General features: G+C 41.3%; 2 protein-coding genes across 2 annotated transcripts; one reads left to right on the top strand and one right to left on the bottom strand.

Moving 5' to 3' along the window:
* Nucleotides 1-216: 216 nt before the first annotated feature.
* Nucleotides 217-6,494, bottom strand: lpxn (leupaxin). The gene is made up of 9 exons (XM_069680688.1): nt 6,460-6,494; nt 5,438-5,523; nt 5,156-5,223; nt 4,741-4,846; nt 4,143-4,406; nt 3,872-4,045; nt 3,383-3,464; nt 3,142-3,290; nt 217-1,456 (listed from the first exon to the last, which is right to left on the bottom strand). The coding sequence occupies exons 1-9, from the start codon at nt 6,470-6,472 to the stop codon at nt 1,190-1,192; spliced, it is 1,209 nt and encodes a 402-aa protein (XP_069536789.1). The 5' UTR covers nt 6,473-6,494; the 3' UTR covers nt 217-1,189.
* A 1,389-nt stretch (nt 6,495-7,883) lies between these two features.
* scyl3 (SCY1-like, kinase-like 3) lies at nt 7,884-14,185 on the top strand. The gene is made up of 14 exons (XM_069679949.1): nt 7,884-8,148; nt 8,262-8,446; nt 8,851-9,036; nt 9,212-9,325; nt 9,428-9,484; nt 9,569-9,671; nt 9,791-9,902; nt 9,991-10,068; nt 10,354-10,493; nt 10,664-10,857; nt 11,286-11,457; nt 12,177-12,347; nt 12,435-13,240; nt 13,524-14,185. Exons 2-14 carry the CDS (start codon nt 8,282-8,284, stop codon nt 13,584-13,586), a joined length of 2,361 nt encoding a protein of 786 aa, XP_069536050.1. The 5' UTR covers nt 7,884-8,148; nt 8,262-8,281; the 3' UTR covers nt 13,587-14,185.
* Nucleotides 14,186-14,376: the final 191 nt, after the last annotated feature.

Below are 14,376 nucleotides of genomic sequence, written 5' to 3'. Positions count from 1 at the left end.
CAACCTGCTCCTGAACGCCAGCAAAACCATGAAGCTGATCAGGGACTTTAGGAGGAGACAACAGAGAGATTACAGTCCACTGAGGATAGATGGGATGCAGGTAGAGAGGGTGCAGCTTTAAGTACTTTGGGTCACGTCGTTACACACTGACAGTCAGGTTAAGAAGGCGAGCTAGCGCCTCTATAACCTCCGACAGCTGAGGAAATTCAGACTCTCTAACATTGTCCACACGATTTTATTGGTAGGATTGAGCCAAAAAAAGGAAATAATGGCAACAAATAAAAAAGGCCCACACATACAATCAACACCATCAAACATAACTCTGCTCTTAAACACCTGGTGTCTGATCCGTCCCTCAGCAGTCACAGAGAGCTGCTGAAGAGACGCAGTAATGTGAAGGAGCTGCTTCTTAAATCACCTTTATTCACCTCAACACCTTCATTAATCTTCCATCGGCGTCTATAAAGGAGCCTGTGTGGAGAATGAAGAGGCTGTTTGAATCCATCGCATGCCAGGGGCCGAATGGTAAGTCAGAGTAAGAGGAAACTTCGATGCCAGCCACTGCCAATACAAGCTATCAGCCACATAGACAGCTGCTGCATGCTGCAGAGAGGATGCCAAGCCTGATGGCAAACTGGGGAGAGCTTAATGGAAAGCATGGATTAAAACTGTACCTCTTGTGTTTTTCTTTCTCCATTTATAAATATATGTCATCATGAAATATGAAATCCTATAAAATGTAGCCTAAGTGTCAGAAGCACACCTTTTAGAAGCGTCCAAATTTCACACATGAAAAGTTTCGTAGCATGGGAAGTGGGTGTTTTCCTCCTGTTTTACAACCATGTCATTCATTTAATTACAATGTTACCATTTTTTACTTGTTATTTTTACATAATCTAATAATAATTTTAGTCACATTTTATGTTACACTCCACTCTTCATTGTCTCCAAATAGCTTAAAATGTCAGATACCTCAATCTGGGCATGACGTGCTGAAATAGAACATTTATTGCTCACCTGTACCAAATGCAAAAACAGGTGATGTAATGTTTTGTATTGTAAGGATAGTATCATTGCCTCATTTTAATTTATCGCTAATTCCATTGGGAAATTATAATCCAAACATTGATCATGATGCAGCATTTGATTAGATTCTGTTGCAGTATTTGTACCTTATGCTCAACATGTCTCACACAAAGAGTTTGTCATAGCAGGTCGAGCAGTATGGCTTCCCTTTCTGCTCCTTGAAGACGCCCTGGCTGAGCTTCCGCAGACAGAAGGCGCACACAAAGTGCTCGGGGTGAAACTTGTGATCCAGAGCGGAGATGCAGCGGCCTGTGATGGGCTCGCCGCAGCCCCCGCACAGAGTCCCCTGCCGAGAGTGGAAGTGCAGCGAGCAGAGGGGTCTGCCGTCCAGCTCCATGAAGCAGCCGTCAGTGAAGGGCTTCAGGCAGTCCTGAGGAGACACGACGGGAGAGGGATGAGGGAAGAGAGGAAGAGATGGTAACACGAAGGATGTTTTTTTCATATGTATGCAAGCTATATTTTATGATTTAGCCGTATGTACTCTAACACTACTGCTGAACCTCTTTCAAATAATACCACAGCTGTAAGGTCAGGTAATGTCCTTCACTTAGAGCATGGACTACACAAGTCTGTACAGGGGAGAAGCTGCACATGTTCCTGTGGTTGACAACAGACATTTCTCTTGGCAGACTCTTGTGTCATAGAAGTAAAAAGCACAGGTGTAAATGTTAATATTAGCAGTGGCGCTGGTCCATTTACGTATATGTGTCAGTGCGCCAGCCGGCACAGGGCCCTGAATGGAGCAGTCCACTAATGACATGAGGAACACCTGTGTTTAACAAGTAGAAATGTCCACTGTGAGAAAGTCTGTTGTGTTGCTGTTTTCGTAAAACTAGCTAAGCATGATTGGTGATTATAGTACACTCTCATGCAGACTACAATACAATTAAAATGGTTCCCAATCAAAAGTCTTAAGAGCAAACTTATTTGGAAAAATGGCACTGCAATCTGTATAAGCATTAACACTGACTATGAATTCAGGGCTGTACAGTGGTGCAGCGGTTAGCGCTGTTCCCTCACAGCTAGAAGGTTGCTAATGCGTGGGTTGTCCCACAGTCCACATGCTCGGTAGCTTCATTGGCAACTCTAAATTGCTCATAGGTATGAGTGTGAAAGGTTGTCTGTCTCTATGTGTCAGCCCTGTAATTGACTGGTGGCCAGTCCAGGGTGTTCCCCGCCTCTCACCCAATGACAGCTGGGATCGGCTACAGCCATGACCCTGAACAGGATATAAGCGGTATAGATAATGGATGCACCCAAAGGAACCTCGCCTTTTTGGGGTTTTGACCAGGCTGCAGCAAATTATAGACGGAGTGGCCAGAAAGATCACAGGAGCATATGTACTTTTTTAGCAGGTGCTTCATTAAAACAGTTTTGAGTGTCCACTTCATCCCCTTAATGAAGTGTGCGACCTTCTGCCCTCTGGAGTTAGCTTTAGGTTAGCGGAGGCCGAGTAGCATCCTGCCCTGGCTGGTAATGGCTGCTTCATATAAAACAATGTTTATAATCTGTGTTTGTGGTGAGTTACTTTTTGTGTTGGTGAGGCTATAAGTGCAGTACTGACTGGGTTAGGTAGGCATGTTGGGATGGAGCCCATGTTTTATGTGATGTTGTTAAGCTTAGTGTTATTTATGCAATATTGTGTGGTAGGAGGGTTGCTTTTTATGTATTTCACGTTCAGGTTAATGATCCGTCTACAATGATTTTCTCTGACGACCATGAAACACGAAAATTGCTACCCAGTCAGAGCATTTTTAACTATTTCTCGAAGCTGAGTAAAGCAAAATTAAAGCTGCACACTGAACCGTTTCTGTCCAGATGCTGCAAACACAAGCAGTTTGAAAGAGAATGTAAAAGATACCCACGCTGAGGAATATGCTTTCCTTGATTTATTTGCATCATTTCAACCGCAACGTATTCATCAGGCATACGGTTTTCATCAGCCTCGCGGTCCAAATGTTGCAAATAAAGCAAATGTGTGGGTATCTTTCTCATTTATTCCCAGGCTTGTGCACGAGCCAGAGCCGCGTGTGTGGTCTGAGGTAGGAGGCTCACCGCACAGACGAAGCACTCTGAATGCCAGGTGCCATTGGCTGCAGTCAGGTAGTTCTCCCTCACTGACTCCCCACAGCCGGAGCACTTTGGAGCAAAGAGGTGGTAAAAGTCCTTGCAACAATATGGCTTCCTGTCCTTTTCGAGGAAACCTGGGCCAGGTACAAGACACATTCCCACTTATAAAACATAAAATCATCACGTCATTATTTCCAACTGTTTGCTGAAGTTACGAGCCTCTCACCTTCAGGTCCAAACAGGTCTCCGCAGTGTGTGCAGAAGAAGTGCTCGGGGTGCCAGGTCTGGTCCAGAGCTGTCAGGATGTTCTGTTAAACAAGCCAGACACAGAAATATCACATCATGGTTTTACTTCTTTAAACAATTACAAAGGTCTGTCTCATCTCACATGTTCAGATGTCAAGAAGCACTAAATTAAGAAGTGAACCACATGAAATAAATCAAAGGAGAAGTCATGGTAATGTCTGATAAATGACTTTGGTTTACAGCAGCAGACTGCAGAATCCCACTATGGTTTAGTGCTTAATTTATTAAGATGACATGTTGGACACGTCTAGAATACATGATCTTTATGCTACTGTATGTCATCATCTAATCCCCAGATGATTATTGAGTATTTCCTAATGACATGACAGAACAAATGAATGAATATGTGTGTATGAGCATGATAAGTATTACATCTTATGTAGGATTCTGAATAGAAAGACTTTGTCACCTGCAGGATGGGCCCCTTGCAGTAAGCACAGCGAGGAGAGAAGAGCTGATGGTAGTCTTTGTTGCAGTACGGCCGTCCCTCTCTCTCGAAGAAGCCCGTGGTGCTCAGCTCCATCTTACACGCCACACACACAAAGTGTTCAGGGTGCCACACCTCACCCAGCGCAGTGATCATCTACAGGAATAGAAATGAGTTTAAGGAACTAAACTATTTTTGTACTATTGATGTGTAAGCATGACATACATTGCAATGCTTATGTGACTTTTTCTACCTTTCCCACAATGCATTTATTGCAGGAAGCACAGTGGCCCTTGGCCGTTGTGCGGACGCCAATCTTCTCCAAGTCAGAGCTCAGCCCTCCAAGCAGGTCGTCTATAGAATCAGTTTTCTTGCTCGTGTTCACGGCCTTTGCGTGTGAACCGGCTGTGCTGCTGCTGCTGCTGCTGCTCTCCTTGTTCTCTTGATGTTCTCCTGTTTTCTTTTTCACAGACTGTTTCTGTGCAAGCGGTGGAGGCGTCGGAGAAGACTCCGGTTCCTAAAATGATGATGCAAATAAGCACACATGTCAATTGTTTTCGGCAAATATTGGATGTGTTTTAAAGGAAGTTGTTTAACAATGTAAACGGCAATTAGTGTTGGAGCATTGAGGTTGTTGACATTAGTGCAATGCTGCCCTCTCTTGGTAGATCTTGTTAACGACATTCCTTTGTGAAAGGTTTCTTTACTATACATCCACTCCAGCCTATCATATTATTTCTAATCCTATAAGCACAAATAACTGCATTATTTTCTTGTTTCAGATTAATCTTTTATATGCCCAAAAATGTAAGTCACATTTATTGTCACATTTCATAAATTAAAAGACTTGCAAGCAGTGTCTCTTCTCCCAGACTCATCAGATCCTGCAGGATGGAGTCCAGCTCCAGAGTGGGCGAGCTTGGGGTCGGGGAAGCTGCCACAGGAGCAGGCAGATCACTAAAACCCAGACAGAAGCAAACAGGGAAGCATAATGTCATAGCTTTTTTTAATGAACTTGAGGAACTGAACACTGACTGTCTAATAATGAGGCATAACTGTGTGTCAGAAGATTATCTGAGGCCTTAGGTGATGTTTTACACTGATGTCATGTGGAACAATGAACTGTAGGAAAGAAGCAAAGTGTACTAATACTAGTCTACACACACATAAATGTATTGTAAATAAAGATGCTTTAAAAGCAGAAGATCTCATGATTAAAACATATTGGGGTCAGGGGTCAACAGGACTCTCGGGCTTATGCTTCACCTGTACACATTTGAGCAGACCGGGCCTTTTTCTTTCCTGGCGAGTCCAGCATAAACTGCATCTGACACCTGTGCACAAGCAACAACAATAAGCAGGAGTTGATATGATTTAAGTGTCAAGATTACAAGTTAATTTGATCATCTGGTTTGGTTAAAAGCAGTTTTTTTTAAGTTTCAAACGCTGGATGTTAACTTGTCAGCAGTTTGGAGGAGAATACATTCAAGATCAGCGATCAGAAAGATATTAATGGCACAGTGTGTGTTTGTAGTTTTTGTGCTTCACCTCTCCACCTGCTGCATTATTGCTCCTGCTCTCATCGACACTCTCTGAACGCTCTGAATTCAGGGCCAGCTCCTCCAACAGTAAATCTGTCATAATCAGGCCATTATTCTTTAACCACACACACACACATAACATACATATAGACTGTATGTACAGTACACAACCACTAAAACATGTTTATTGTACTTCTTGTTAACTGTTAAACCAGAGGACACGTATGGCTTGTACTTAAAAACATTTGTTCCGCTAAGTGAGATAAAGTGCACCTCGACGTTCAGATCAAGGTACTGATGATCAGTTTGAGGTTGCTTCATGCAAGTCGGCTTCCTCAGGAAGTGGTTACTGGCGTGCTGCAGAAGCGAAACTTTTAAGAATGTAGCAAGAAGCTGGTGACAAAATATTATGACAAAATATAACACTCCTTTACACTGTATTCTTAGACGTAACATCTAAGAAAATGTGAAGATATTTCTCAGCAATTTGTCTTAGTGGGGAAGAAGACAAGATGGCTGCTGAAAGAAATATAGATGTTGGGCCTTATGGCACTATCGTTAATCTTCAAGTCATCACGTTAAAAAAAATATGCACATCTTTTCATTTGTAACATAGTGAAATTGTATCAAACCATTTCTTTTTCAAGACAAAGGGTTATATGTTTTGTTGTTCAATCTTTTCTTTAAATTGAATTGTGCACACTTTATCAGATTACAATGATTAGTAGATACACTAAAATGACAGCATACTTTACTAAATAAAAGCAAGTGACAAAGAATAACTTAACTTAAACTAAGTGTAAAAGAGAATATTCAAAGGATTACACACTGAAAAACATTTTAAAGTGCAGAAGTGTACGTTCACACTATGTGAGTCACAGAGTACTGTAAAGCAGTCTCCTGATCAAATCTACTTTTCAAATCTATTTTGTACAGTTATTGTAAACCAAAGTTTTAGAATAACCATAGTCATTACATTTCTAACAATTAGTACATTATCAGAGCTGTAAAGTGTGACAGCTGTCTTACCGAGCTCTTCCATGTTGCCACCTCCTCTCACTGAGAGCAGCCACAGAGAGTCTGTTTTTTGCAGCTGGTTAGTTACTAAGGTAACCAGCCCAGTTTTTCTTGTAGTCAAAACCGTCACTTCCTCTGAAAAGTTTATTTTCATTTGTTACAGAAGACCTTTGATAAATGACTGTGTCCTTATGAGGAGAACACCAGAACAGATCTTTAGTAGAATAGGTGACTTGCATAAATGAAAAGATAACCTCTACCTCAGATTTTGCAAGTTCTTTATTTGTACATATAAAATACAGTGCTACTTTAAACTGTTTTACAAAAGCCAAATAAATGTAATGAAAAAATAATTAAGTTGTAAACAGAAATAATTAATATAGAATAAAAATTAAAAAAACAAAAAAAAACAGGATAAGATAGAAAAGTAGATACTAAATATAAATATGGTGCCCTCTCAGTGGCTCTTCCCCTCTGCACACAACTAACCCAGACTATCAATTGATACATTTATATTAATAATATAATGTTAACTTAATCCGCACACACATTAACACAAATAAAACAACACACTTTATGGTAGCAATGTGGTGACATTTACCATTTCATGTTACCATCAACTCTAATATAATTGTATAGAGTAAATCACTTATATGATCTTCCATGTTGGCAGATAAACCATGCATATAAGCAACAATAGAAAATTCCATAGATGAAGGAGAAATATTCATCGAATTATGTCTATTGCTGTTCCTTCACTATATTATAAGATAATCCTTTATTGATCCCAGGGGGGGAATTCGGGATACTGGTGTTTACACATTTGGCTGTAGGCTATATGATTCTTAACAACTGCTCTTTCACTGCAACAAGCCTAATATTGAAGCTAAATTATAAGAACGGTCCCTTTAATCACTACATGAACTTCATAACTGCTTTATAGAATTGTCACCTGACATTTAGCTGATATGGCTTTTATTACAGGGTTCTTCACGTTGTCTTACTGGTGATTCGGGTGAAAATAACATAAAACACATAAAAGACCACGATCTTCTCGCAAAACCAAGGCAGCACAAACATTATAATTTAGAATCTGACTGTTTCTATTTCAATATACACTGCCATATGGCAGTCACCTCTCCTCGCACGTTGCTACTACCTGCGTTATCTCACACCACTTTGGTTGCAACCAAGAGTTTTCAGAATAGGGGTATTTGTGAATTTGTATGACCATTAAACTTACAATCAACTCGATTAATGTTGCATTTTGTGCTTAAGTGGTATAAATCTAATAAATAATGAAATACTAGTCCGAAAATCTTAAAAATTAACCTCAGTGACGCCTTTGCAAAGATTTCTGAAGGACCACTGCGTTACTTTTGTGGTTTCGTCCTATACCGGAAGTCTCTATGTTTACAGCGCAGCTTTGTCGCTTTCGCTACAAGTTAGCACCGTAGATTTGACAAGAAGTGAGAAGGGATTTATGTTATGCATTTTTTACCAACCGGGTGGACATATTGTATCACTCGCTGAATTTAGCGGCTAACCGAGATTAGCATGATTGTTTTGAGGCAGAAGTGCTGCCGACAACCGTAGCAATGACAAGCTGGCTAACGTAGCGCCGAGGTTTGCCAGCTAGGCAACTAACAACACAAGCTAACTAACTCGCATAGTAGAGGTTAATCCAATACAGTGAAACAGGTATGTCGACTTCACTCTTTAACAAACGTTTATATCTATATGTTCAACGACTGACACGTTCGTATTGTCACATATTACGTTGGCTTGCATGCCTGACTTCCATTGCCCTCCAGGTCCAGGAACAAGCGCGGCCATGGGTGCGGAGAGCAGCGCGATGCGGGGCTGCACCCTGGAGGAGCCGCTCCTGACCCTGCCCTCCGGACTCACCATGTACTCGGCGATGCTCCAGGATGGAAAGCCTGCTTCCGTGTTTGTTCACAAGCAGGGCAATGAAGACAAAGTCAACAAAGCTGCGAAGGTAGTTATACGTATGCTTTGTCCAGGTACAGCATGGTCAAGCTGCCTCATAATATTAGTAGTAGTAGTAGTTGCTGCTGTGTGTTTTCCACGCACAAGTGCCCAGCCCACGTTGGGGCATCGCCTGTGGGTGTATTCTGTTTGCTCAGGGGACCCTCTACCAAAGTCCCTTACGTTATTATTTAATAATTTAACATTTACTTCTACAGGTTAAGCCCTACACTTCTACAGCCGCAATGACATATGCCGTCATGCTTTCCATTGACCACAGTCTGTATTTGATTTTAGATGCTAAATAGTGGTTTTGGCTCTCAGGTTGCATAGTCAGCTCCTTCTTATGTGCTTTCTGTTAGCTTCATGGCAACCACATTAAAGGAAATAAACAAATACTTTAATTTCCTGCAGCACCTCAAGACCTTGAGGCACCCATGTCTTCTGCGTTTCCTGTCCTGCTCGGTGCAGGACGGCGGCATCCACCTGGTTACAGAGCGTGTGCAGCCCCTGGAGCTGCTGCTGGACAGCCTCTCCCCAGAGGAAATCTGTGCAGGCATCTATGACCTCCTGCAGGCACTTGTCTTTCTCCATGAGAGGGTAAGCAGAGTTTTTCTGAATGCAAGTAACCCCAGCACACTGATGCATGTAAAAGAAAAACTATTGGCCTGGAGGCTGTTTCATGCTTCAGTGTAGTCCTAGGCAATTTTTTGTCTGCCTAATTCTGTAATTAACAGGCATGACAAGTTCCTAATCAGTCTGTTTTAACCTCCAGGGCAAATCAAGCCACAACAACGTCTGCATTTCATCTGTATTTGTCAGTGAAGATGGTCATTGGAAACTCGGAGGGATGGACACTGTCTGCAAGTTCTCTGAAGCAACGCCTGAGGTAAGAGATTGAACATGTTCCTAAGATGCAGTCTGCACCTGCATCAGACATTTAAGTTTATCAGTTGTATGTTTTGATTTTCAATTTTCCACAACTCCTCAGTTTCTAGCAAGCATCCAGAATGTGAGAGAGGCCAGCTGCATTCCTCCAGAAGAGCAGGTAAGCAGATTAAAGGCCACAAAAGAAAAAATAATAGAACAACTCCCCCTTTTGTTTACAACTTTTCACACATGTTTTTAACAGGTTGAGGGCTTTAAAATGCTTCCGGACAAAAATGCTCACTCTCGAGACTGTTACTCTTTTGGGGTGATGGTGGAGAGCCTCATCTCCCTCCTGAATGGCTATGGTGAGTGGAGTGATGGCTTTGTGATATATAAAAGCAATTGTCTATACTAGTGCCCTTAACCCTATTGTCAAATTTTATCAGTGAATTCAGGTTGTATCTCTTTCGTCTGTTGTTTCCAGTGTCACAGGAGCTGTCTGACAGCTTGAAGAAGACCCTGCAGGCGGGCCTGCTGAACTCTGACCCCTTGTCCCGACCTCCACTCAGCTCCTTGCTTACTCATGACTTTTTTAGGTTAGTGTTGTAATGTTTGCTTTAGCTGTTTTTAGTAGTTTTTAATAATGATTTATTTTTAAACAAACTAAACATTTTTCTATCATAGGAATGACTTTCTTGAAGTGATGAACTTTCTGAAGAGCCTGACTTTGAAGACTGAAGAAGAAAAGAATGAATTCTTTAAGTGAGAAATGTTGTTTAATTTTTTGTTTTAATTGAGTGTGATCTTTAATTGTGAGTATTATATATATATAGGGCCATACCTTTTTAAAATTACAAGTTTAATATATCTCTCTTGGAATTGCATTATATTTGTATGTATGTGTTATAATGTAGGTAGATATAAACCACATTTACTAAGTTTAATAATGTGGGTTATACACTCCTTCAATTCAATTTTGAATAATTTAAACTAAATTTGTTTTTGCCAAAGATCCCCTTAGCATGCTAATTATGTTCTTTTGTGCAGGTTTCTTCTAGACCGGGTCCAGAGTCTCCCTGAAGAGCTGCTAGCGTCACGCCTTGTCCCCAAACTCCTCAACTCTCTCGTTTTTGCAGAACCCATGGCTGTCAAAAGCTTCCTGCCTCATCTTCTAAGGCCAAAGAAGGGTAGGATGACATTTAAGTGAACTCTATCTCTCGCAGCTAATAGTGACTCAGATCTTTTAATCCCCTGTCAAATAAAAAGAAGCACACTCCAGCTGTCAGACGCAACTGTTGTGTGAACTCTTAAGTGCTTGTTGCTCATGCACGTCTTCTTTATTTGTCTCTGTGGACAGATTCCAGTGTCGGTGGTGGTATCGGTGAAGAATGCCTGCTGTCTGTGTCTCTGTACCGTAAACACGTGATTTCTCAGCTTCTCAAGCTGTTCAAGGTCAATGAAGAACATGTACGGATCGTGTTGCTGGCTCACATCCACATCTACGCCGAGTTCTTCTCCCATGATGAACTCAAAAACCAGATCCTACCTCAGGTGGAGTAGTGAAGTAGTGCCAGAATGTATAACTCTGACAGCAGTGGTTAACAAAGAGCTGCATTTAAGGAATAGCTGGGCATATTGTGAAATACATTCTTTCTCTTTTCTTTTTTTTTTTTACTGAAATACGATCACAGAATCACTAGCAAGCTATTGTCTAGCCATTAATTTTGGAGCTAGCATCAGGAGGACACTAGCTTAGCTTAGCTTAGCTTAGCATGAATAATGAAAAATGAGCCTGCCTGGCTTACTTCAAAATATTGACCTATTCTGTCAATATTAAAAAAGTGGATTATGATTTAAAAAAAATATCTAAAACAAGAAGTAAGAAAAGTGATTTTTTTTGTCTTACATGTAAGTGTAGACGTAAATGTCATGATGCAGTTCTCTCTTACTAACATGATATTTTGTATTTCTGGCTGCAGGTTTTGTTAGGAATGAGAGACTCCAATGATTCTCTGGTTGCCATGACGCTGCAGAGTCTTGCAGTGTTGGTGCCCCTGTTGGGGGCTCAAGTGGTGGTCGGTGGAGAGAGAAGCAAGGTCTTTAAACGCACCACACCTAACTTCACCAGGTCAACAGAAGTCACCCCTGAAAGTAAGTGACACTGACCTAATGATGACATCAGCAATGAACGCTGCTCTGTTAATAATGTTTAAGGCATGCATTACTTCACTATCTGGTTCGTTAAACTGTATTGGAGATGTGTATTGCACAAATAATGCAAACAACAAAGAAATCAGTTTTAACAGAGAGCAAGACCATACAAATGTTGTGTGAAGTGTTATAAGACTGATAATGCTCCTCCCCTTTTCTGAGTCTTAATGTAGGACAACAGGGCTTAGTGTTCATTTATATTTTAAATTTGAACATACAGCATTATAGTTAAACTAATACATACATCCAATTGACAGTTAGCCAGAACATGGAGGGTCCAAATAATGATTGTTGGACGACAGCAGGAACACAGGCAGCAGTGTGTTTGATAAGCTGAAGGTGTAAGTTACACAGGACAGTGGGAACGCTGTGTTGGTGTCTGTTAAATAGTTTCTTTTTGGAAACAAGGTTCAACAAACCGGTTTTGTAAGTGAACTAGTTCAAACTAGATAATATGGATTTGGATTCTGAATGTCACTTCATCTCCTCCAGAGCAGCTTGATTGTACAGAAGCTAATAAGGGGTTTCAAGTGTACAAAAATCTCTTTAAAAGCAGATCAGAGCGAGCGAACATTTATGGCTTGGCAAAGGTTTAAAAAAAACACAAAAAAAAGTAACATTTGGTTGACAATAATCTTACTTTACTTTTATTTTTTTAGCTTCCCCTGTGCATATAGTCGGAGGCTCCCACCCTCAGATGGCCCAGCCTGCAAAGTTCTTAAATCTGTTCCCCAAACCGTCGGGGAATGAAGCCTTGGTCCTGGGTCATGTGGGTAACTTAGCAGGCTGCAAGGAGACTCCAAAAAGTTACCTTCCAGCACCAAAATCGGGTACGACCCCCTGCATTCTCATTATTTTAATAGAAGATCACAGTTTGGCATTCTTGCGCCTGAATCTTAGTCCATCTTTTTTCACAGATGTCAGCAGACAGATGTCTTTGCCTTTGAACGGCTTTCATCAGGACAGTGACATGGAACCACTTTCATACAGCCCAGAGCAGGCCGACAGGCCAGAACGCCCAGCTGAAGACTGGCCGGACTGGAGCGACCCAGAGGAGAGCGAGAACAGAGACAGACAGTCGGTCCAGATCCACATTCAGACCTCAGAGAGAGAAGATCCAGTCAGCAGCAGACTGCCGCTCTCGCACCCCAACGTGGAAGAGGAGCCGTGGGACGACTTTGAGGACACTGAACCTACATCAGATCTCTCCCCCACAGCTCCGTTATCAGACCCAGTTATACTTACACCACCCAGAGAGAGCACTGCTACACCTGTGCAACAAGCTCCTGAAGCACTAAGACTGGGTTCCTCCAAACCCCTTAAACTGACCTCAGCACTGAGACAATCCACACAGAGCAAGACCACTTCCTCATGGGACGACGGCTGGGCTCAAGAAGAGACAGACTCACACAAAACATTAAACCCCAAGTCCAAACCGACAGTGCCACCAAAGAACGGAGGGACTGGAGGCCTGGGGGAGGAGTTCACTATCAAGGTGAAGAAAAAAGTAGAGCAAGACCCAGAGCTGGATTTGTTTGCAGACATGGTGCCGGACATCAAACTGTCCTCTCCAGCTCTGCTGCCACTAGACGAGACACCAGGCAGCGCGAGCGGTGCTGGACTTTCCACAGCATCTTCGGAAAACATAACATCTCTGCAGGTTGACTCATCCATCGACACTGTAACACTCACTGCCAAGTTTGCAGCTGCCAACCTGACTGAGGTGAGTGTTTCAATTAGGACAAATTCGTCTTCCTCAATAATATTTAGGTTTGCATAAAAATGTTCTGTAGAATATATCAGCACTTTTTTCTTATGTAAAGCAAACTAAATATAAATACATAAAAAATACAAATGCAGTAGATAATTAGCCAAAAAGCTAATGTTTGCATTGGTAGATACACGTTTGTACTGATTGCACATTTGAAAGGGAGAATTTGTCTCCATTAACAGACAAACTTCTCAGTGATGATTGTTTAGTATTTGTTTTTCTTTCCCTTTTAAAGACTGAAGCAGAAGGCTGGGGAGACGGAGACGACCTGAACTGGGAGGATGAGAATGCCTGGTGATGACATTTGATCCATCGGATTCAGAAGCTAAATACCACTTTGAGAACTCAAATCCTTTAAAGATGCACCACCTCTGGAAGCATTATTGCAGAATGAGACAGTTTGGACTTTACAGCATGATGCAGTAAAAATTATGATGAAGCTGAGAGTTTTTTTTATATCCTATGCTGTTGGTTCCCAGGCATTTATTGTCAGTCTGTTCATAAAGATAACTTTCATTTTAACTGGTAGAATGGGAAGCTTCTCAAAAGAAGCCATTCTTAATTGTTGCCAATGGATACTAGTCACCTGAGATGAATGACGGTCGAGGACGGAACTTGATCCTGTTTTCGTCTGCTTCTCTAGATTTCTTTTTGTGCCAATTTCACTGCTGGCATGAAAATCAAGATACACATTTTGGCAAGATAATAATTGTCCAAACTGTGTCGGGGTTGATTTACAGAAAGCTTGCACTTTGAATGAATGTGAAATAGAAATTTACATAATTTATTAGTAGCTTTTTGGTTGCTGGTGAAAGTAAAGATTTAACTGTATCAAATGACCCTGTTCTGTTTTGTAAGTCTTTTGTTAGAGTGATGGAGATTAAACATGTAAAGTACTTTTGACAGTTCTTACTTGGACTTTTATAAAACAAGCAGATAGAAAAAGAAGAAAAGCATCCATCCAATGGGAATGTTGTACAGCACAAATCTGATCAAGTTAGAGACTTTGGGTTCACTTGGTGCTAAATATAAAGACACGAACAGTGTTCTATATTCAAATTAGTTTAATAAACAATAACATCAATAAG

Source organism: Semicossyphus pulcher, unplaced genomic scaffold (assembly GCF_022749685.1).
Source record: "Semicossyphus pulcher isolate SPU_LCO1_2020_fin unplaced genomic scaffold, fSemPul1.0.p SCAF_4, whole genome shotgun sequence".
In the NCBI taxonomy this organism is placed as follows: Eukaryota; Metazoa; Chordata; class Actinopteri; order Labriformes; family Labridae; genus Semicossyphus; species Semicossyphus pulcher.
Note: the sequence above shows the minus strand (reverse complement) of the source record. Positions and strands in the feature narration are given on the sequence as shown.

Excerpts from the sequence above, each read along its gene's own strand:
- lpxn (XM_069680688.1), bottom strand. Across the intron at positions 4,407-4,740 it reads TGGGAGAAGAGACACTGCTT|GAACCGGAGTCTTCTCCGAC; the intron begins GCAAGTCTTTTA and ends TCATCATTTTAG. Across the intron at positions 4,046-4,142 it reads ATAAATGCATTGTGGGAAAG|ATGATCACTGCGCTGGGTGA; the intron begins GTAGAAAAAGTC and ends CTATTCCTGTAG.
- scyl3 (XM_069679949.1), top strand. The coding sequence starts at position 8,282 with ATGGGTGCGGAGAGCAGCGCGATGCGGGGCTGCACCCTGGAGGAGCCG. Across the intron at positions 10,858-11,285 it reads AAAACCAGATCCTACCTCAG|GTTTTGTTAGGAATGAGAGA; the intron begins GTGGAGTAGTGA and ends TTCTGGCTGCAG. Across the intron at positions 13,241-13,523 it reads CAGCTGCCAACCTGACTGAG|ACTGAAGCAGAAGGCTGGGG; the intron begins GTGAGTGTTTCA and ends TCCCTTTTAAAG.